This window comes from Naegleria fowleri (genome assembly GCF_008403515.1).
Source record: "Naegleria fowleri strain ATCC 30894 chromosome Unknown tig66, whole genome shotgun sequence".
Classification (NCBI taxonomy): domain Eukaryota; phylum Heterolobosea; class Eutetramitea; order Acrasida; family Naegleriidae; genus Naegleria; species Naegleria fowleri.
Window position 1 is genome coordinate 345,259 of NW_025407998.1, and position 22,433 is coordinate 367,691.

The window sequence follows — 22,433 nt, forward strand, 5'->3', positions numbered from 1 at the left end:
CAATATTGAATTTAAACCCAGTTAAGTGTATTCATGTGCTTTTGCTTCTTGATGCTTAGACCTTGATAAACTTTGTGTTTCTTAACAATCTCCTTATGGACAATATCTGGAGGAATATAGAATGGTTCTTTCCATTGATTCTTTTGATAGAGTTCGGTAACATTAAAATCATATTCTGTTCTGAAGAAGCACATTCCTGATGGCTTCTTGCTATCATTGATCAATTTGCTCAAATCGAAATATCTTCTTTGATTAAGTTCAAAGGTCTTTGCTGTTTGTTCTGGTGTTTGAATTGGTCTGTAATCGCTTCCCTTAATATCGAATTCATTTTGTCCATCTATCGTAATCAAGTTGCTGTGAGCTTTAAACTTTTTGTCAATCAGTTGATCAATATATTCATATTCATACTCGTAAGCATGCCTTCTCATCTTTTCTCTCATTTTCCTGTTAAGCTCTTGGTCTTGCTTCAAAACTTCGTATTGTTGTGGTTGTTTGTATTGTTCAGTTGTCAACAAAATTTCTTTGACTTTTTCAACATTTTCCATCTTTTCACTTTGTTTGTACAAGAGGAAAATATAGCGGAAAGTTCCTGCACACTCTGTTGGTAATGGAGGAATGTATGAACAAATTGTGTTGCCTTGTGAAACGTCTCCACTTCCTGGAATATTTGCAACCATCCAATGAATGAAACATCCCTTGTCTGGAATTAATCTGAATGGGTAGTCTGGAGTCAACATGACAAGAGTGTACAGAGCATCTTTCTCTCCTTCAAATTTTACTGTTGGTGCTTGTTCAGTAATCTTTGATTCAATGAAATTGCCTAGCAAGGAAGTGTTTGAGAATGTTTGTTGTTCCTTTTCCTTTGCAAATGTTACGGAAAGTTGAGTGGTGAGATTGGCAGCGATTTCCTCTCTGAATGTTGGCTTCTCGACTTGTTTTGGAAATAAATCGACATGAAGATCCAATTGTTCAAAGGTTTTGATGGTCTATTGTTTTGCGAATTATTTATATTTGATGGTGAAACAAACACAATATAAAGTATACATATTGTCGCAAAACATATTGTTGGCGGTGATGAAAATCATTTTTGAAATGATAATAATTTGAAAGTACGTGATGATGAAAAGAGAAGCATAAAAACAAAAGGAAATAAACAATTAAAATTGTATGAATGTCTATGAGGAATATACTCACCTTTTCCTTCATTTGTTGTTGCCATTCGCTATTTGATAATGGTGTTACTTTGGGCATATTTGCAGGAGCCTTTCCCATGTTCAAGATATCAATTCTAGAAACTAAATATCTGTTCTCTCTTTTGAAATCTGGATGTTCAAAGAGATGTTGAGTAGATTCAGGAATGTTTTCTGTAGGAAGAAAAGATTTCTGATGATGTTGTTTGTTTCCGAGACCTTTAGGAGTTCTATGTCTCTTAATTTTAACTCGGTAAGTCGAGTAGGCACGAGAGGAAGGCAAAGCCACAAGAGTGGAAAGAGCACCCGAAGAAGAAGAATTTCGAAGGAGAGAAAGAGCGTTGAATTTTTGCATTTTTTTGAAATTCATAACTTGATAGTATTCTTTCTTGTTGCAACAAGAAGTCCTGTCTTATTTGGGACTCATTGAGAGAGAGGGGCATGAAGGAATGATGATATTCTTGATTAGTTTTGTCCTGATTGGTTGTGAGCTCGTCTGCTTCAGCTTGAACTTTACAAAAGTATTCTTCATTTCAGAATTTGAAAATTATCACCAGTTCTCTGCTTTATCTTTGTGGAAAACTATCCATTCTCCACCTCACCCTCTTCGTACTCCCTTCGTGAAACGTCATCGTCACCATTAAACACCACTCTCTGTTGAATGGTTGGAGTTCGCTCTCAACATTTCGTCTTCCTTCGAACAATGAACTTGTATCTTTTTTTGCAACCTATTTAAAGCTCCAAAAAGGTTCTTCAACACACACAAAAAAACAAACACAAAATCGTATCGGAAATTACACTTATTCAAACACAATATAAACCCACAAATGTCTACTCAACTCACATTCTCTGGTAGTTGCGAATATACTGGCTTAGCCTATCCCAAAGAGTCCGATCTCTACTGTATGGCCACTATTCAAGCTCCCGAATATGAAGCTGATGAACGCAAAGAACGAGCAGGAATTGATCTTGTGTGCGTCATTGATAAATCAGGTTCCATGGCTGGTAGCAAGATTGAATTGGTCAAATCCACTCTCGCTTTCATGTTTGATCAATTGAAATCATCAGATCGTGTTGCTTTGGTTGAATTTGATAGTTCCATCTCTACCTCTCTCTCCTTCACCAACATGAATGAAGAAGGAAAACAAAAAGCCAAACAAGTCGCCAAGAACATCCATGCAGGAACATGTACCAATTTGAGTGGTGGTTTGTTTGAAGGATTGAGATTGATCAAACAACGAACCACTTGCAATGAAATTACTTCCATTTTGTTATTTACGGATGGTTTGGCGAATGAGGGCATAACCAACACTTCGGAAATTGTGTCCAAAATGAATACGACCATTCATGAAGAGATTAGAAAGCAAATTACTTGTTTTACCTTTGGTTTTGGATCCGATACAGATGCGAACATGTTGACATCCATTGCACAAGCAGGAAATGGTCTCTATTACTTTTTGAATAATGTCGATGACATTCCAAAGGCATTTGGTAACGTGATTGGTGGCCTCGTGAGTGTCGTTGCACAAAATATCAAAGTGAAGATTATGCCAAATTCAAATGTGAAATTGAAAAAGGTCTTTACGACATTCAGAAAGACAGATTTGAGTGGTGGTACTGGTTGTGAAATTGCTGTTGGTGACATTTACTCGGAAGAGAAGAAGGATTTGGTCTTTGTGCTCACTGTTCCAGCATTGAATGGTCCTGTTGCTATGCAAGAATTGGCTAAATTGCAATTACAATACTTTAACGTCATTACTACTGATAATGAAGGATTTGAATTTGAAATTATTGTCAACAGACAAAGCAGTCAAGATCCAGATAAAAAGACAGCAAACTATCAATTGGACATTCAACGAAACAGAGTCGAATCTGGTGAAGCCATGGAGAAGGCCAAGAATCTTTCTGATCAAGGAAAACTCGAAGAAGGACGAAAATTACTCACTGAAGCTATTGAAAAGATTGAATCATCAGTGAGTGGTAAAGATGAATTCTGCGTGGGTTTAATTAAGGATTTGACAGACTGTAAGAATAACATGGTGGATCGAACGACCTATTCCAACGTTGGATCAAAGATGCTCAACAATTATTGGTCAGCTCAAATGTGCCAAAGAGCTACTTCGTGTGAATCAAGTAACACCCAAGGAGCTTATACGAACAAGAAAAAGGCTGCCATGACTTCTGCATTCAGCGAAGCATTGAAAAAGAAATAAAACATTGTTATGTCTCAATTTCTATTACTTTTTCTGGCACTCAAACGCCAGCAAAATGAGTGACGAATCGAAGAAAGGGAGAGGCAGTCAATTGCTTTCCTCCGCTTTCTGCAATTCTTACAAGCATGGAATGATAATACAAACTTGCAAATGCATTCACTGGGGTTTCCTTATCAAAACCAACTAATGAGACCCGAGCCTCGGTGAAACAAGATGACAAAGATTTCCACTTCATTTGACAAATTGGACGTTCCACTCTCGATCTTTGTGATTTTAACAACTTATTTCCAGCTTTTTGTTTTTGCGTCAACTTCCGTCTTTTGGCGATCTTCCTTTTGGTTGTGACTTTGGAGTCCATGGCGATTTTACTGAACGTGCTGACAACAGATTCATATCCACAATCACCAAGCATAACAGCACCCTCCATAGATGATTCTATTTGAGCGTCATAAAGGCACTATCTTCGACTTTTGGATTATAAGCCCCATAGAGTTCCCGAATTAGTCCTTAATAAATTTTAATTCCTTCCAACAAGGAACAGATTATTCGTTATCAAAATACTATACGAACGAGTAATTTGAAAGAATTATCGGTTGCTATTAACAGTCATTTCCACACATCCGAGGAATTTAATTATGAAATTCATTCAATAGTTACCACAACAATCATTTAAGTACATCCAAACCTACTATCGACACCTCCAACAAATTTCAACGTCATATCTAAATCATCAAGATCATCAAGTTCAATTAATTGTTTCTTCAATTCGTCTTGTTCTAAAGACCATTGTTTTTTTAATATGATACATCTTCCGTTAGATTTTTATTCATGTTAGCCATTAATAATTGTTCGGAACCAATGCTTCTGTCTCCTGATGTGGTACTGAAAGCTCTGCACCAGTAAACATTTTTGACATCAAGATGAAGAACATCAAGCTTAACAGAATTCTCCCAGAATCAAGTGAATGTCTTTGCATTGGATTCCAAGAAGGAACTAATTTTGAAATCCATACTGATGGCTCCTGTCAGAATGGTAAAACAGGAATGGGAATCAACATTTACAACCTATCATACCCGAATATACTAGTAGATTCCTCCTCAGGACTGAGAATTTGAGAAAATCACAAGAAGAAGGAATTTGCAATTCATCTTTACTAAGGTAAGGACCTCGTGACTAAGAAAATGTCAAGGTGGACAAATTAGAAAAACAAAGCCTCTCACAAGATCCAATCTTTGACATCTAACAATTTTTTGGTCAGTAACGATTGTTAACCCACTCAAGAATTAGATTCGAGTCAAGAAGTGAAAGCACGAATTCGTATCATGCAAATCCTTTCATTTCTCTCCAGTTACAAATCCATGATCCTATTCAGTCTTAATGTATTTCAAGTGGTGCTGTGGATACTCTTCGGAGGTATTGAAGAACTCATATTCTCATCATCCTCTCAACAACAAGAAAATCAAAGAGTTTTCCTTCTCGAGGGAGGTCTTTTCGTATTCAATCATGGATGTGGACTCTCCACCACTACATACACGATGCCCTAGATTAGATTAAATTATATGGGATTCATCACTCTGTCTGAGAGCCCATCAAACCTGAAGCCGCAGCGAAGAGCCAGGATGGTCCTAGTTGCCGAAGTTGTTGACAGCTCCAGCTGGACACAGCTGATAAAATCCGGATTTGGATGTCTGAAAGGATTTTAAAAGAGGAATTTGTTAATGTTTAATGAAATTTGTTGGTACTACTCGGTTATTAAAAAAACGTCCAAATTTCTCCTTGAATTTCTTGTACGTGAAGGGTAAAAAGACATTAGCCATACCATACATGCCAATTGTCGATATTGAGAGAATGATGCCCCTAAGGTCATCTGTAAGACCTTCCCACATTTCATTGTCTTTTTTTATCAAGACGGTCATGAGGGCCGCAACAACCAGAGTCAGAACCGTCAAAACAGAATGGAACAAGAAGTGAAACGCCTTTGGAATCTTGGTTGATTGATGACCAAATGAAGCCCCAAAGAGCCCCAATAATATCAACACATGTCATTTCCTGTTTTGAATATTTCCAAAACCAAAACACCAATACTTACTTCTTCTTCTTTTCTTTTTTCTTCTTTCTCTCTTCTTTCCTCCTTCTCTCTTCTTCTCTCTTCTTCTTTCTTTCTTCTTCTCTCTTCTTCTTTCTCTCTTCTTCTTTCTTCTTCTTCTCTTCTTTCCTCCTTCTCTTTTCTTCTTTCCTCTTCTTTCTCTCTTCTTCTTTCCTCCTTCTCTTTTCTTCTTCTTTCCTCCTCCTCTAGGTATCGAGTAAGAAGTTCAAAAATTTTCTCCGATCTTTTATCATCAACTTTTTCAGACATGGTGCCAGTTGTGTTTTTTTTTGTTTGATGATGAGGTGCGGCAGTTGGTGTTGGATTTGAAGCCATTTTTTGTATACAAAACGAAGCCTTCAATATTGTGATTAAGGCTTTTATGAGCAGAAGCGCACAAAAAGATTTTCAATGGGCAGGGAATACTTTCTAAACTTTTCCTTCAATCAAGCAATTCGAGAGAGGAGTTTGGACACTGAAAGCAAGCAAACCTTTGCCATCACTTATTCCGTTCTTTCATGTCGAGAGATGTAGTGATGATTTTGATCGGAGGAATGCAAATCTCTCAGCCATGCATCTATCATCACTTCGGACTGGTAGTCAATTAATTGAACATGATCATTCTCTCAGATTTTGATCGGAGGAATGGTAGTCAATTAATTGAACATAGTCTTAACTCGTTTTGGACTCCCCAAGATGATTGTCATTCAAATAGTTCAGTACTGCGGTTGGAGACAACTTGGGAACCTGCAGTGCTGTAGCCTTTTTTTGGCCTAATATGATGAGGGCAAACGGCTTGACATCAACAATTCGAGCCACTCGAGTGAAATCTGAGAGAATGCATTATTTATTTTGGAAGCAATTAAGTCAGAGCATGTCAAGCTATTCCTTTAACATGACACCGTATTGCTTTGCGAGAGATTTTACCGTAACTCCTTTCTCATTCTTAACATCCACTTTACAATTTTTGCAGGAAATGAGGAATGTCAGAATTGCCGAAGAAGTGAAATCCATCTTCTCCTTCATATCGAATAAACAATAGTGAAGTGGTGTGTTTCCCTTCTTATCCATAACATTCACCTCGACTGCTCTGTACAATTTCTTTTTCTTGTCAACTAACTCACCAGATGAACTACTTGTCGTTGTCAGTTTTAACAATTCTCGAACCATTACTGCCTTTTTTCGTTTTCACAGCAAGATGTAATGGTGTCATCTTCCGCATGTTATCTGGAGAGTTTAACATGGTTTGAATTCTGTGACTGACAATATTCTTCATGTAATTGGGAACATTACTCATGGTCTGTTGAAGAAGCATTTTGTGTTCTTGAGATTCCCTTTCATTGAAAATATTAATTAATTCTGAAAGCATGTCCACATCACCACTTCGTGCTACAATGTGAAACACATTTTCTCCACTGTTAGAGGAGTTTGAAAGTGATGAAAATATTTGAGCTTGATATTTTGAATTGAGAAGGTATCGAATGACATCAATTTGAGAATTTTGGATAGCACAGAAAAGTGCTGACCAACCATGTTCATTTCTGACCATAGTCAACAAGGTGTGAGAATCAGGAAGATCGCTCACTAGAAATTTTACCACCTGTGATTTAGTATTATTATTTAGTGAAATCAGTAGTATTATTATTAATATTATTTGAGTGATATTAGTGAATTGATATTAGTGTTCATGTTGGTTATTTTCACACATTCGTAAGTGTCAATTGATTTTCAGAACGTAATAATTGTGAGAACAATAAAAATTTTGAACAACATTGAGATACTCATCAAATACTTACATCGAGATCACCATTACCAAAAAAGTCGTGTAAAAGAGTGCTTCCATCAAATTGTTTCAAATTCACATCTGCACCAAACAAGAGTAAATCTTTCGCCATGTCAAAATAGTGTTGTTTTAAGGCGAGACTAAGAGGTGAAAATCCATATTCATCTCTTACATTTGGCTATTTGAAATGATATCCATTTATAATATATCAATAGGATGAGAGTGTGTGGAGAAAACTGTCTCAATCCTTTGTCTCATTTTCCACTTAAACTTACCATTGCTTCATGGCCCAATAACAAGACCATTGCAAAATGAGAACCAGCAGCACAGGCCACATGAAGAGGAGTCCTAGAAATTTTATCCTTCACATTAGGATCTGCACCACATTCAAGTAATAATTCCAAAATTTCTGTATGATTATCTTTAGCACAAATATGTAAGAAACTCTTGTCCATATCTTGTCCATTTCTAAAATTCAAGTCACAATTTGAAATAAATTCCTCCAAAATTAAAGTTGCTGTGAGAACATCATTCTCTTTACATGCAGTATATAATTTAGAGTTGCATTGCATTTTGTCACATTGTTTGAGAATTTCACGCAAAACATTCTTTTTTCTTTCCAATTCTAAATCAGACTCCTTTTCTTGTGTGGGTTGTGTTGATTTTGGAACGTCAATTTCTTTCATGGACTGAATATGAAGGACTGCTTGTAACAATTCGGAGCCTCGCATCGATGCTTCCGTAATTAACACTCCATTATGCTCCAATACACTTCCAAGTGCCTCTAAACTCAAAGAGAGTCTTCTTTCATCAAGAGCAGATCTTGACAATTTTAATTTAGATCCAGCTCTTGAATATTTTCGTTTCAAACTTTGTGTTAAACTGTCTCTTAATTGATTAGAACCTTTCAAACTTGAACTCGATGCATTATTAGGAGAATCAACCGTTTTGCCTGAAATTACAGTTTCTACACTCACACCACCAGGGCTTTCCATATATTGTTGTGAATTTTGCTGCAATGGAGAGGTTCCTTTCATTGATCCATTCGTTGCATTTCTCAGAAATGCCAACTTGGTAGGTGTCATGAGATTCAATGAATTTCCTTCCATTGTTAAAGAAGGAGAATAGGGTGTCAATGAAGATTTACTTCTGAGTCGACCGCCACCACTTCCTGTCATCGTCACTAATACTTGATTCGAATTCAATCCGTTGTGATGAAATAATTCCTCAATCAGATGATCCTCCTCTCCCGATGATGATGTAATTGTGGCACGAGAAAGATGTGGACTACTCGTTGTCTCAATACCACCACTCATCGAGATATTGGGTGGATACACCTCTGGAGTTTTAAATGATGATTGTGACGACACAAATGGAGAATGTTTTGGAGTTGTGTTCGAAGAATGATTGTTCATGACAGTCTTAGAATGTAAAGGTTGAATGACATAATCTATATTTTGATGCTTGCTTGGAGATTTGGGTGATTTGGGTGACTTTTTCGAAACTGATTGTCCTGATGTCACTTCAGAGACTTTGGATCCAATGGAGAGAAGCATACTGGTATTACTTTCTAATTGAAAAAAACTACTATCACTTGTCGAAGTTGGATTTAACGAAGGAGCCGACTTGGAAAATAATTCGTTCAAATCGCCACCAACACGTCGCCCGAAGGAAGAAGGACGAAGAAGATTCTCCAATTCTTCATGATTCAATAAAGAAGATTGTGCAAAGAGAAGATGAGGTGATGATGAAGGTGAATCGAGTTGTCCTTGATAATTGGAGAGAGAAGACGAGGAAGAAGAAGCAGAAGATGCTCCTCCTCCTGCACTTCCAGCTGTCAGTTGAGGATGAATGGTTGTATACAATGCTGTACTTGTGGATGATGATGCTCCTCCTTGTTGTTGTTGTGGAATTCGAGGAGAGAGAGTGGGAGAAGGCTCCACCGAATTGAAAAGGAGGTGAGAGTTGTTGTTGTTGTTGGGTTTTGGAAGTTGAGATCCACTTGTTGTTGACAGTGTCGAATTGGTGGTGTTGGTAGCATCAGAGGATTCCGCACCACTCAGTAAGAAGGAAGGAAGAGCGTGATTCAGTGATGATGAGGAGGAGTGATGATGATGATGCTGGTCCTCTTCTGAAGTGGTTGATGATGGCGTTTTGGGTGTTGTTGTGGAAGAAGGAGTGGTTGTTGTAGTAGTGGTGATCATCATGTGTGTAGATGATGATGATGATTGATATAAAGTTGTTGTAGTTGTTCTTGTTGAAAGTAATAATCTAATTATATATTTCGTAATAGTTCATACTAGATGAGAAACAAAGTTTTGCTCTTTCTGTCTCACAAGAGTCTCTCAGGCTTGCCGATCGGATTTTTGTTTGTTGCCAAATGTCAAAAGATTTTGAAGGTGCCTCTTTTGGCTTTCTATTTGGTGAGAGGAAGACAAATGTGTTTGATTCGGACCAAGAAGAGATTTGCTTACGTTTGCTGTATTTGTGAATTTCTGTGTGAGTGATGTTGTGTTCATTTAGAATAGACTTGTCATTTAATAGTTGTTGGTGACAGGTGGGTATGTCCAAAAAACATTAATAAACGACTCGGCGGCCATCTAGATACCAACATTAATGGCATCAAGAGCTCGGGTACTTGTTTGCACATAGGTGTGAATAAGGGAGAGAATATGATTTTCTGGAGGCTGTGCATTCGTACATGTTTTGATAATTGCTTGTTTCACAGCTTGGAAAAGGGTATTTGAGAGAAGGGAATAACGAGAGGTTGGAGATTTGAGAGAAGATTGTGTTGGAATGGTCAAGAAGTTTTGCTTGGAAGGAAAGATTTTCACATTATCCAAGTTAAAATCAACTCCAGGATCCATGATTTGAATCGAGTTAGATTCTGGATGAAAGTTTACAAATATTCTTAAGGGTGGGGAAAGTAAAAGATCAACCGATGATGAGGATGAGCTGCTTTCTGTTTCTTTCTGATCAAAGCTTCCAGAAATATGTATGTTAATAGCGACCTCAATGACATAATTTACAGAGCTTTCAGCAAATCCTTCACTTTGAAATACTGATAGAGATTGTAAATCAGTAATATTAGTTGCTATAGATGACTCTGACGTTGACTTCATTGATGAAAGAGATGCTGGTGATGATACAGCACCCGTAGGGGTTCCTTCCGCTTCAGTTGGTTCTAGTTCTTGTCGGGTATAATATCTGATATCTAGGTCAATGGATGCGTCAATGTTAGATCCTTTTTCGATCTTTAGATGATGTTTAAGGTTATTTGTCAATTTAGAAATAAAACCCATAAACGTGTAAGATTCGTAATATTGGCGGTGAAGTAATAATTTAAGAAACGAGCTGAAGAGTCTACCTCTGTGTGCTTCGTTCTCCAAAGATCCATTCTCGAATTTTCTGCTTTTCGATGGTAGCCCCTCTTCTGTTTCTCCAATTTGATGAATTTTTCGTTTTTCCATTTCTTCTTCAACGAATTCATCAAATGAAGGAACGTGAATATATCTTTTAATTCTATCAAATACCTGGCTCAAACGTTGTTCAGTTTCAAGCTTCATAGATGGGTCTGAAAGTATTTTCAAAAATTCTTGAGCTTCACGTTTAGCTTTTTGAATTTCTTCCAATTTGTTTTCGTATTTTTTCTCAAATTTCACAAGTTTTTCTTTTTCTGTTGTCAGGATTACTTCCATTTGTGTTAACAGTCTAATTTTCTCCTTTGATATTTCTAATGCAGATTTTTCAACTAAATTATTGAAAGCTTTGCTCTCTCGTTCTTTTGGGTCCAAGTCCTTGCAAGTTTCCATATATTTATGGTAATGTTCATGGATATGTAAAAAACAATCTTTCACAAATTTGATCAGTTTTTTAAATTTGTTATCCATATCTTGTAACTCAGACAGTAGGTCTCGATTGTCCGGTACCTTAACGATGCAAAGAATTAGAATACATCTGGAAGATAGACAAATACTTACTTCTGCTACTTTGTGGATCCATGCTTGTATTTGCGGTGTAAGTTTTTTAAATTCTTCATACAAATAAACTACTAAATCCACATTTCCAACTTTTTCTTTTTTTCAATGCCCAGAAAACTCTCCAAAATTCTTTCTTAATCAGTTCTGGGCTGGTCAGTGATTCATAAGAGATCGATTCCGCGACGCTAGGCTGTTGCGAAGGGATTTGAGCTGGTTGGGGCGATGCTTGTGGTGTAGTCGAAGTTTTAACTTGTTGATCGGGAGGTGTAGCGGAGACTATATGTGTGGTAATAGCCTCCTGTTTAGCCTCGGGTTTTTGTTGTGGCTGTTGAGTCGGAGCTGTTACTTTAGCTTGTTGCCGAGAGGAACTTGCATCCAGTTGAGGTCTGTAATGTTCTTCCGCTTTCTTTGGAATTATTTTCAAATATTCATGTAATTCTTCAGGAGTGGAACAAGTTTTTTGGGCTTCATGAAGAAAAAAGAGTGCGATTTGTTTAATGCTTTCGGGAGGAAATTTAGGATTGTTTTTGAAGAATGGATTTTCTGAAACGTAATAAACTACATAATCAAGATATTGTTGATAATTGGCGGCGATCAGCATTGCCACGCCTGTCGTTGGATGATGATGGGACATTTTTTTTCATCCGAAGAAGAAGATGAAGTTACAACACACTTTGGATCCCATCAAATACATGATGAGTGATGCATATCACACACTCAACAATTCATCTTTTAATATCACCAAAAGTTTATTCTTGACGTTCATAAAATTTCAAATAAGTTTCAATTCAATTCTTACCGTAAATTATTCAAAATAGTCAAGAAAATGAAAATGTTCCTATCTCCATCACCTCCTGAGGCTGGTGCTGTGGTGGATCATCAACTTGGGCGGCAACCAACATCAACAACAACAACACTTGGTTCATTCCACCCTCAAGAATCAGATGCAATAATTAGAAAGGTTCTCCGAGATGAAAGCAAAGAAAATATATACCCATCAGCACATCCAAATCATCAGCGAAACAATCCTAACAGTAAAAACATTAGTACAACACTACTGAGAAGCAGCACGACTATTATCCCTACGGTTCCGAGATCAATTCCTCACCATACACAAAGTATGAGCAATCTTGATACATCAACGCATCAACAATCCCATCCTTCAAATGATAATGACATAAAGACTTCTCAAGGTTTACCTCGGCCGAACACTTCAGCAGCAGCCAATAACCCGAGACGAGCCAAGATCATCGGTGTCAAAGACAAAATTGCTTTATTCGATTTATATGCCCCTTCATTGACTCCTTCCGATAAGGTTTTAAAAACATCCAACGAAGAAATGATTTCTCTTTCAACCTCACTTCATGTACCTTCATCGTCTTATTCCAAGTTTTTCCTTAAAAAGTTTCCAATTTTAAAACAACAAGTTGATACAAAAAACGTAAAAGGAGGAGGTTTTATTGCTCCATCGCCGAGAACTTTGGAAAGTGTCACCGACAAGATGTTGACACCAACTATAAGAGAGGAGCAGCGAATATTTAATCAACCCATAGTAACAACTGTGGTAGAACCCTCTGCCGCATTTGATATACTGCCGAAATCTATTCAAGCGCCATTCGCAAAAGACGGAATGCATACCAAACTGCACATTCCTCAATTACCTCTCGATACTCTTGACATGTTAAGTCCAGACTCTTTTGGAAATAGTTTGAACTCTGTGCGTGTTAATTGGATCAAGAGTGATGATATTACGGAGCGATCCGTATCTCTAACTTCTAGGGCTGATTCTGTTATTCTAGAAAAACAACGCCCAAGCACAAGTCGAGCCGCCAGTGCTGGAGCAAGTCGAAGGTATCACCCTGTCAAACAAAGTGGATCGAAATCCCTTCCTTCAACATCTCAGAGAAAGAAACGGTCTGAATCTCCTCCCTCCCAAATTGAAGAGGAAGAAGAAAATGAGGAAGAGTATGAACTGGAAGAAGGCCATTTTTTGGCAGACTCAGATTTAAGCCAGTTCGAACATAATGTCGAGTCCATTTTCAAAAGCTCAGCTGAATCAGAAAGTGAGATTTATGAATCCCTGAGATCGTCCTATTTTCTTAACGTAAAAGATGAAAAGAACAAGAGAAAAGGAAAAGATCACATTTCGATAGAAGAGCATGTAAAGATTACAAATGAGCTAATTTATAAGCTCACATCTTCATTCAAAGAAAAGGTGAAAAAAATCGAGCAGTCTGTGAAAAAAGAGTTTGAAAAACTAACAAAACATCATTCAAAACGAATCAATCATATAGAGGAAAAAAGATCAAACAGCATTGTCAAAGAATTTATTAGAGATATTAACATAAGAAAACAAAATCAGGTATGTATTATATATTGGACCTTCAGAGTTGAAATCATGACTATTATGTAAGAAATTGAAAGAACAAATGGACGAAATGAAAAAAAAGTATGACGAGGCGATGGAATTGTTGACTGAAATGAATTCATACAAGCAGAAATATGAAAATTCGCGACGAGAGTTTGAAAAGTACTATAATGATCGACCGTCTAAGCGAGCAGAGAATACCATTACCACCATTATGGCAGAGAATGAAAAAATGACTTTAAAGGAAAAGCAAGAAGTAATGTCTGACTTTTTGAAACACTTTTACAACGAAGATGGAACCTTGAATGAAAAAGCAATATTTGATATGTTTGTTGTTAATAAGGAGCTTCATGAAAACCTGTCTAGAACAAGAGACACAGTTTCATTTGTAAGTTTTGTGTGTGATAACGTACCGTGATTTCTTGCTTAATATTGTCAAGTTACGAGATCAACTTTATGAAAAACAAAAAACAGGAGGTGCCAACAATCAAAAAGCACAGATACCATTTTTCGATGCCTCTCTCCTCAAGTCACAGAAAGAAAAGCAAGTGTTGCAAGGACTTAGCCAAGCTCAGTTCGATGAACCATACCATCCACCAAATCCTCCTGATCCAAACGTGGTGTATGAGCTCAGACAAAGAAATGAATACTTGAAAAAGTGTTATGAGGTGTTGTCTCAAAAGGTTATTCTTGCCGATAGAGTGGTTCTAAGGATTAAGACATTATATGAAGGCGTGGAAAAGTTCACAAAATGTACAAGCTGTAAAGAGCCAACTTTGAAACCCAAGATCCTATATTGCGGACATGCATTTTGTTTGAAATGTTGCAATTCTGACAAGATCAAAAAACTTGACGACGCCACAAATACCTTTCAATACCATTGTTCAGAATGTAGAGACGTTACAGAAGAGTTGGTCGACAACAAGAACCTGAACGAGCTCGTCTCATTCACCAACGAAATTGACATTGAAATTTCCGAGCTCGAAAAGAGCATTCAGGATGCCTTGTCAATGACCAAGATTGATCCATTGAAAAAAACTTCTCATGTAAGCATGCTGTCTCCAAGACCAAACAGTGACACTGCTTCAGACACCACTATCAAATAACTCGTAATGTACAAGGTAAAAAACAATACTCAAAAGACTTGGTTTTGCCATTTCCATCTTGTGTGCCTTTGTCTCATCGTTTGAAAAAAAATCACCTATCAGTTGTCAATCCACCAATAAAAAAATGGACCAAGAGTTGAAACCTGGACGCCTTTTTGTGTGGGGAAAAACCACTCGCAATGAAACCGAAGGCACTCTCAAAGAACCCACCGCTGTTCCATACTTTTTTGATGCACCTGTGTTGATGACTGCTTGTGGTTTGGGTTTTACTGCCATATTGACAGGTAAGTGAAATTGACGAATTTTTATGCGTGTCCAATGAGAACGAGGATCTCTTTTCAACCTGAACCTACCTACTCACATCCGAATATTGTTCAAATCATGATGATGACGACTACAACAACCAACTCTGAACCAATTTGTTGGAAAATGAATCATCATTCTCATGACACACGCCATGACACACATTGTGGCCATCATCATCATCATCGTGATGTCATGTGGTGAATGTTCCGATCGATGAATTGATGAATTGATTGAAAAAAACTCACATCTCTCCTCTATGAAACCATCTTTACTATGGATTCTCACTCTTCACAACATATTCATGACATTAAATGATTTTCATCAAATTGAAATCGTCATGTCAAAATATGACATGGTATTCAAAATCCTCCGAAACCACACAACACCACAGAAAAGAGAGAAGTCTACACACTTGGCTCTCGCAGTTGGTACATGACCGATTACGAACATGAAGATGTCGATGACACTAAACATTCACTCGTTCATTGGCGAGAACTTTCCAACAAGGATGTCATTCAAATCGTTTGTGGATTGAATTTTTGTGCTTGTTTGACAAGATCTGGTGATATTTATACATGGGGAAGTGGAATGTATGGACAATTGGGACATCGAGAAGAAATTGTGAATGCTTTTGAGGAATTTAAAGTTCCAAAACCCACACGAATTGATCACTTTTCAAATTGTATTTTTATTGCAGCTGGTGAAGAATGTATGGCTTGCATCACACGTGATAAACACTTGTACACATGGGGTAAGAATTTCTGTGGAATGTTAGGTCACGGAGATGAGAAGGACCTTTTCGAACCCAAACGTGTCGTTGGAGTTTCGACGACAGGAATTTCTAAAAAATTCAATGATTCGGATGATGTGGAGAATGATGCAATCGGTGGTGACGACCTGGAAGATGACAATGATTATGAATCTCTTGAAAAGGAAGAAATAATTTATGTTGCTTGTGGACAATCTCACATGGCTTGCATTACTGCCAAAAACGAAATTTTCACATGGGGTAATAACTTTTTAGGTCCATTAGGTAGAATTCTCGATGCAAAACAAGAATCTGATCCAAATCCTCGTCTTGTTGATTTGGTTCAAGTTGGAGATTTAGTCACTGAGGAAAATCTTAAACAAAGTGATGAAGTTGATTTTGTGGCAGTCGAATGTCTCAAATACAATACTTTGGCATTGACTTCAGATGGACGTTTGTTTAGTTGTGGTAAAGGTGGATGTGACGGTGGAGGACATGGTGAAGCTCCAAGAACTCTTTTAACCATCATTCAAAATACATTAGAAGGAAAACGTGTGAAATCCATTGCCAAGAGTTCCTTTGCCACTCACACAGGTTGCATTGTGTTGAATACCGATGATGATTCTATTAAGGGTGGACGTGATGAATTATATATTTGGGGAAATAATGAAGATTACAAATTAGGAATTGCAGAGCTAAACGATGAAAATTTGAGCATTGATGAAGCTTCTCTCTTGTATCCTAAAAAGTTTCCCTTCCCAACCACCACTCGTGAATGTTTTTATATTTCCTGTGGAGAGACACATACGGCAGCTATTTTGAAACCACATCCAACCGATAAGAATCCAAATCCAGAACTCACTTTGGAGAAATTTGAAAAGGGAGAAATCACACCTGTGGTTGGAACCACTAGCACCACCACCAACAGCACCACCAACAGCACTACGAATCCTACTTCCAAATCGAATTCGACTTTTAAAAAGGGGACTTCGAAAATCGTTGAAGAAGAGTATGACTCGGAATCGGATGAAGACGACGATGATGATGAGGACGAAGACAACGACGAGAATGATGAAGGAAAGGATTCCCATGACGAGCAAGAGTTCAAAACAACATCATCAATGAAGGATGACAAGAAACAACCTTCTTCAACAACGACTACATATGCTGCCCAACACACAACGACAGAGAATTTGACTGCTGCCAAATCATCTCCTAACAACAACAACAACAGTGAGGACGATGAAGAGGACGATGAAGATGATAATGACAACAATGTAAAGAAACCTTCTCAAGGCACCACTGCCACCACCACCTTGTCGACAAGTACATCGAAATCTCAAACGACGACAACGACTTCTAGTTCAACATCTTCCTCCAAGTCAGCAGCAGCAAGTAGTGGTACCACACAAAAATCGAAATCTTCAAATCCAGTCAAAGAACTTCATGGATATTTGCAAAAGAAGGGTGAAAAAGGTTTTGTCAAGTTATGGCGAAAACGTTGGTTTAATTTAGAAGGAAATTATTTGTGTTATTATGAAAAAGAAGGCGTAAGTATGAACGTATGATGATGTGTCATTGGATTAATATCGATCTGAAATTTTGGACTTGTATTTAACGTTTGAATCGAAATGTGAAATATTTTACAACTTGTCGAAAAACCCTTCATCATCGATTTGGAAATTTCTGAATTTGTAATTGATCATAATATGGATGGACTTGTTCACAACAGGGTAAATCAAAGGGATCTATTGGAGTGGATGACATTTTGGACGTCCTTCCAGGAGCCACTCAATACGGATTCAACATTTCAACCACGACTGGACGAGTGTATGAATTGCAATGCACCAGCGATCAAGAATTGAAATATTGGACCACAGGTCTGCAATCTCTTATCAAAAAGAAGTAATAAATACCATCGCGTAGCAGCAGTATTGCAGCTATTGCAACATTCTTTTCGAAATATGAAATTTTATCCATTCAAAATCTTATGAACTTGGAACAAATTCCTTTATGGTAATTGTTAAAAAAAAAGAAAAAAATGGACGAAAGTTGTGAGAATGGCGACTACGGCGTGATGAATCATGATCATTCATGTTGCCATCATCATCACGAAGATTACGAAGAGAAAGATCCACAAATCCTCGAAATATTTAAACAAGCAAAACCTGTATTTTCAAAATTAGAAAAGATCACTTATCGGGATGATGAAGAAGAACAAGCCTTTCATTCCATCATGGCGGTACTTGGTCGCTCAGATTTTGAGTGCCAGTCTCAAGATCATGATGATGTAAGCTCGGAAAATGAAGAAATAACAAACGATGTCAAAGAAGAAACCACAACGGTGGAAGCGAAAACTGAAACTCATCAAACTCTTCAGGATATTCTTATTGAATTACTTTCCGATTTCAAATATGGCAAGGATAGACGCTTCCATGGAAAGTTATACATGTTGTCTAAAGCGTTTTTATTTATTGCAAAGTTTTGGAGCTTACAGTTTTATGATGAGGAAAGCGATGACGAACAAACGGAGAAGACTGAAAGAAGTAAATACATTCCTGACACTGTTGACGAGTTAAAATTAGCAAAATGCATTGGTTTTTCATTTGCGTGGGTGAATGTGATCTTTCCTCGATCCATTCCAGATTATGAGCCTTACATTTGTTTGTTAATTGATGTTGGAAAGCTGAAACTTACCGATTTATGGCTGGAAAAGGGATTAAATGTTGTATCGTTTACCAGTAGTGGTAACGGAAAAATGAATATCAAGAAAGCTCCATTGCATTTTAGTAGAAGAATGATTAGTCAGTTTCGAGGAGAAAATTTAGTGATTGGTGACAAACATAATTTAACAACTAATAGGCCTGAGATGAATTTCACCATGGATATTGACATTGCTGAAGAGCCAGATGTGGTAGGAGATGCTTTCAATGAGGACAATATTCTTGCATTTCCAACACATCGGTTTTCAAAAGTTATCTTTAACTTTATTGGTCATAATATTTTATTGGACAAACCAGTCATCATGCAATATTTTCGAATTTTAAGAAGTAATGGAATTCTTGATTTTAAAACAGAGCATGTGGACCAGAAAGCTATTGAACAGATTTTTGCTAGAAAGTATGAATTTGAAAAAAATTTATGGAATTGCGGTTTCTGTGACATTTCTATTCAAAAGAAATGCGACGACGAAACCACCAAGTACGCTCCTTATTATTTGCATGTTCAAGCCAGAAAGCGATAAACCATCTTTAATTTTTTTAAACGCAATTTATTCAACCATCTTGCTTGGCACAGTTGGATAAAGTTTTTGTGCCAGACTCAGCAATCGCTTCACACTTTGTACATATCTTCGTTGTTCTTCGTCGTTAAGAATATGTTTGATTTTGTCAGAACCAATTCTTTCACGCGCAGTTCTTGCGTGAATACCCACCATGGTTACACCTATTGGCCAAGGTTGATCTCCAATAGCTAATTCCATATATACATCATTTGCTTTTACATATTCTCTATCCGCCATATAAGTACAAATTGGTTCTAAAAACTTGAGAATTTCATCTGACAATTGTTTCTTTTTTAGCAATTTAAAGAGAGGCTTGATATATGTTTTGGTTTGTTTGAATATGGTGGCATCACGCTTTCCTTGAGAAGACTTTTTCACATGTTCTGGTAATTCGTCGAGGGAATATTGCCATTCCTTCATTAATCTCTTTAAAACCCTTAACACAAACTCATAGGAATCCTCTGATTCTTTTTTGTGATGAACTCCTTTGTATTTGATTTTCTCTTTTTTAGTTCCATCTTCTCGTGTTGAGCTTTCCGCATTTGATTGTTCGATACCACTCGTATTGACTTCATCAGCCACTTCTTGCTCTCGCTCCTTTAAAGCTTTAGCAAAGTCGTTTTGTTGTCCTTTAAATTCTCCTAAAGTTGTCTGAATATTTTTCAAACGTTTTAATCTGAGTTTATCCGTTTCTCCAAACAACGTTATTGGCTCTCCATAGGAGCGCAATAATCTAAATACTTCTGTTCTAGGGATTATTTCCAAATTATCGTCATCATCTTCATTATCAATTTTTGTTTTCTTTTGGTTAGAATCGGAATTTGTTGATGCTTCGTCAGCATGATTATTATTGTCGGAATTTATGGATGTCTCATCCTGTTTTCTTTTAACTCCCTTCTTAGTTTCCTCTAAAAGCTTTTTATATCTCAATTCTTCAATTTCACTCTTCTTTACCCATCGCTTTGATGAGGTTGCTGCTGAATTATTATTGTGATGATCCGATGAATGTTCTTGTTCCGATCCCGTAGCAGATGATGAAGCGGCCGTTAAAAGCGCCTTCTTTTCGTTTTTCGCTTGGTTCAATGTATTTTTGAGAAGAGAAAGTGAAGACATTTTTTGTGTTTAATGAGTGCGTGTTTATCATCTTGCATCCTGCAAGGAAATTATTGCTGTTTGCCATACACTTAATGATATTCGAAAAAAGAATTCGTCTTGATGTTTGAACGGCTGTTATAACGTCTAACCTATTTTTGGAATCAAATAGAAATTTCCCGCTCGACAAATTTACATTTAAAAAAATGCACGAATTTAAAAACAACTCTTCGGGAGTGGCTTCTGCTCTACAATATAATAGTAACACAACTTCTTCAAATAATAATCATTTGTCTCGGAATTCTTCAGTTTCAACGTCCAAGTCAGCTCCAACAAAAACAACAAGTAAAAGAATTGGCTCTACCTATGAGAAAACATTTTCTGCTCCAAAGAAAACGGAAAAAGTTGTCAAAGATCCGATTCGAACAATCACGGGGCGAAAGGATGTTCTTGCAAAAGAAGGGATCATGCCCACAAAGCATCCTGAAAAGTCAAACGCAGTTAGAGGAACCATAGCCAAAAAGCTTGGTGTTCAATCATCGACCAAGGACATGTCTGCCAATCCTAAAATCTCAAAACAAGTCACTGGTGCTTTTGGTAGAGACCAGTGGGACATTGAGTTTGAGGAGGAAAAGCTTGAAAACATTTTACCACAGAGAGTACAAGTACCGAAGTCTGCAGATGTGGACAACAACACATTTAATTGGACAGAAAGACTAGGACGAGGAAAATGTACTTCAATTTGTGATCTTAATGGAAAACCCACGATTAATATTGAATCAAGTGCTCTACATTGGTATATATTAACATATGAAGAAAAATCTTTTTTGGACTTGGAAAGTGAAGATTTTGATATCCACACGTGCCTAAAAATTCAAAAACCTTATGAAAATTCTCTATTTGCCATTGTTATTGACTACGGAATAAGCAAACGATTTAAAGACGAGTACATAGCAGTCATCATGAATTGTGGACAAAAGTATTGGAAAATCGAAAAAGTTGAAAGCAAGAAAACTACCCCTGTACAGCAAGCGATTGATAAGACACTAACACCTTTAAAATTGATGGATATTCGAATTTCCTTGACAGACCGTAAACTGTCCTTGCAAAGCAATGGTTCTGAAATTTTCAATGATGTCATTTTACCTCTTTCAACGGAAGGAAGTAAGGAACGAAGAGTTGGTATGGGTGTCTTCTCGTCGAAAGCAACCGTTTATTCGTGGAAAGTGTTTGACCCCAAAGAAGAACAAAAATCGATTGATGAGTTACCATTAATGGAACGACCATTCCCTGAATATGTCGATAAATCTCTTGCAGAAATGATAAAAAGAGATATTATAGAGTTCAACCCAAACGTTAAGTGGGACGACATTGCTGAACTACATGACGCCAAGCGTTTATTGAAAGAAGCAGTTGTTCTTCCTCTGTTGATGCCTGATATTTTTGCAGGATTAAGGTCTCCATGGAAAGGAGTGTTGTTATTTGGCCCACCCGGCACAGGAAAGACGATGGTGGCCCGAGCTGTGGCCACGGAAGGAAAAACAACATTTTTCAACTGTAGTGCATCAACACTTGTTTCTAAATATCATGGAGAATCAGAAAGATTGGTCAAGACACTCTTTCAACTTGCACGATTATACAGTCCTAGCACAGTTTTTTTTGATGAAATTGATGCTTTAATGATGACAAGAGGCAGTGCTTCTGAGGTAAGTCTAACGTTTAACATGGTGTAATTTGAGGAACTGATGGTTATTGAAACTTTAATCATGACAGCATGAAGCGTCTCGAAGATTAAAGAGTGAGCTACTTTCTCAGATCGATGGAATTAACAGCCAAAACAGCAGAGTAATGGTGCTTGCCACGACAAATAAACCGTGGGACCTGGATGAAGCTATGAGAAGGCGTCTTGAAAAAAGAATTTATATACCTCTTCCAGATGAGAAAACACGCGAGGCCTTGTTTAAAAATTTCCTTAAGGAACAAGAACTCGAGCCAGATGTTTCAATTGAGGCTCTGGCATCCATGACAGAAGGATACAGCGGAGCGGATATTCATCTGATATGTAAAGAAGCAGCATTACGTCCACTACGAAAGGAACTTGAAACCAAGTCCACAGAGGAAATCATGAAGCTAAAAGAAGAAGGGAAATTAAGGTTGAGTTTGAAAATGGAGGATTTCTCAGAATCAATCAAAAACATGAAACCAAGCGTTTCAGGAAATGAGGTGGACAAGTATCTAAAATTTGTGAAAGAATTTCAAAGTGTGTAAAAATACGTTC

General features: G+C 37.3%; 10 protein-coding genes across 10 annotated transcripts; 5 read left to right on the forward strand and 5 right to left on the reverse strand.

The window, feature by feature from the left end:
* Window positions 1-11: 11 nt before the first annotated feature.
* On the reverse strand, window positions 12-1,545 carry FDP41_008964 (uncharacterized protein; the record flags this gene model as incomplete). Its single annotated transcript, XM_044712872.1, has 2 exons — window positions 12-986; window positions 1,195-1,545. 2 exons carry the CDS (start codon window positions 1,543-1,545, stop codon window positions 12-14), a joined length of 1,326 nt encoding a protein of 441 aa, XP_044557429.1.
* Window positions 1,546-2,017: 472 nt separating this feature from the next.
* On the forward strand, window positions 2,018-3,403 carry FDP41_008965 (uncharacterized protein; the record flags this gene model as incomplete). Its single annotated transcript, XM_044712873.1, has 1 exon — window positions 2,018-3,403. The coding sequence occupies one exon, from the start codon at window positions 2,018-2,020 to the stop codon at window positions 3,401-3,403; it is 1,386 nt and encodes a 461-aa protein (XP_044557430.1).
* Window positions 3,404-5,435: 2,032 nt separating this feature from the next.
* On the reverse strand, window positions 5,436-5,825 carry FDP41_008966 (uncharacterized protein; the record flags this gene model as incomplete). Its single annotated transcript, XM_044712874.1, has 1 exon — window positions 5,436-5,825. One exon carries the CDS (start codon window positions 5,823-5,825, stop codon window positions 5,436-5,438), a length of 390 nt encoding a protein of 129 aa, XP_044557431.1.
* Window positions 5,826-6,371: 546 nt separating this feature from the next.
* Window positions 6,372-9,479, reverse strand: FDP41_008967 (uncharacterized protein; the record flags this gene model as incomplete). The annotated part of the gene is made up of 4 exons (XM_044712875.1): window positions 6,372-6,665; window positions 6,754-7,089; window positions 7,286-7,450; window positions 7,548-9,479. 4 exons carry the CDS (start codon window positions 9,477-9,479, stop codon window positions 6,372-6,374), a joined length of 2,727 nt encoding a protein of 908 aa, XP_044557432.1.
* A 393-nt stretch (window positions 9,480-9,872) lies between these two features.
* FDP41_008968 (uncharacterized protein) lies at window positions 9,873-11,886 on the reverse strand (the record flags this gene model as incomplete). The annotated part of the gene is made up of 3 exons (XM_044712876.1): window positions 9,873-11,201; window positions 11,253-11,260; window positions 11,322-11,886. 3 exons carry the CDS (start codon window positions 11,884-11,886, stop codon window positions 9,873-9,875), a joined length of 1,902 nt encoding a protein of 633 aa, XP_044557433.1.
* Window positions 11,887-12,084: 198 nt separating this feature from the next.
* Window positions 12,085-14,726, forward strand: FDP41_008969 (uncharacterized protein; the record flags this gene model as incomplete). The annotated part of the gene is made up of 3 exons (XM_044712877.1): window positions 12,085-13,614; window positions 13,667-14,008; window positions 14,061-14,726. 3 exons carry the CDS (start codon window positions 12,085-12,087, stop codon window positions 14,724-14,726), a joined length of 2,538 nt encoding a protein of 845 aa, XP_044557434.1.
* A 124-nt stretch (window positions 14,727-14,850) lies between these two features.
* Window positions 14,851-17,689, forward strand: FDP41_008970 (uncharacterized protein; the record flags this gene model as incomplete). The annotated part of the gene is made up of 3 exons (XM_044712879.1): window positions 14,851-15,010; window positions 15,424-17,330; window positions 17,513-17,689. 3 exons carry the CDS (start codon window positions 14,851-14,853, stop codon window positions 17,687-17,689), a joined length of 2,244 nt encoding a protein of 747 aa, XP_044557435.1.
* A 132-nt stretch (window positions 17,690-17,821) lies between these two features.
* FDP41_008971 (uncharacterized protein) lies at window positions 17,822-19,024 on the forward strand (the record flags this gene model as incomplete). The annotated part of the gene is made up of 1 exon (XM_044712880.1): window positions 17,822-19,024. The coding sequence occupies one exon, from the start codon at window positions 17,822-17,824 to the stop codon at window positions 19,022-19,024; it is 1,203 nt and encodes a 400-aa protein (XP_044557436.1).
* Window positions 19,025-19,051: 27 nt separating this feature from the next.
* FDP41_008972 (uncharacterized protein) lies at window positions 19,052-20,176 on the reverse strand (the record flags this gene model as incomplete). The annotated part of the gene is made up of 1 exon (XM_044712881.1): window positions 19,052-20,176. One exon carries the CDS (start codon window positions 20,174-20,176, stop codon window positions 19,052-19,054), a length of 1,125 nt encoding a protein of 374 aa, XP_044557437.1.
* A 185-nt stretch (window positions 20,177-20,361) lies between these two features.
* FDP41_008973 (uncharacterized protein) lies at window positions 20,362-22,423 on the forward strand (the record flags this gene model as incomplete). The annotated part of the gene is made up of 2 exons (XM_044712882.1): window positions 20,362-21,861; window positions 21,929-22,423. 2 exons carry the CDS (start codon window positions 20,362-20,364, stop codon window positions 22,421-22,423), a joined length of 1,995 nt encoding a protein of 664 aa, XP_044557438.1.
* Window positions 22,424-22,433: the final 10 nt, after the last annotated feature.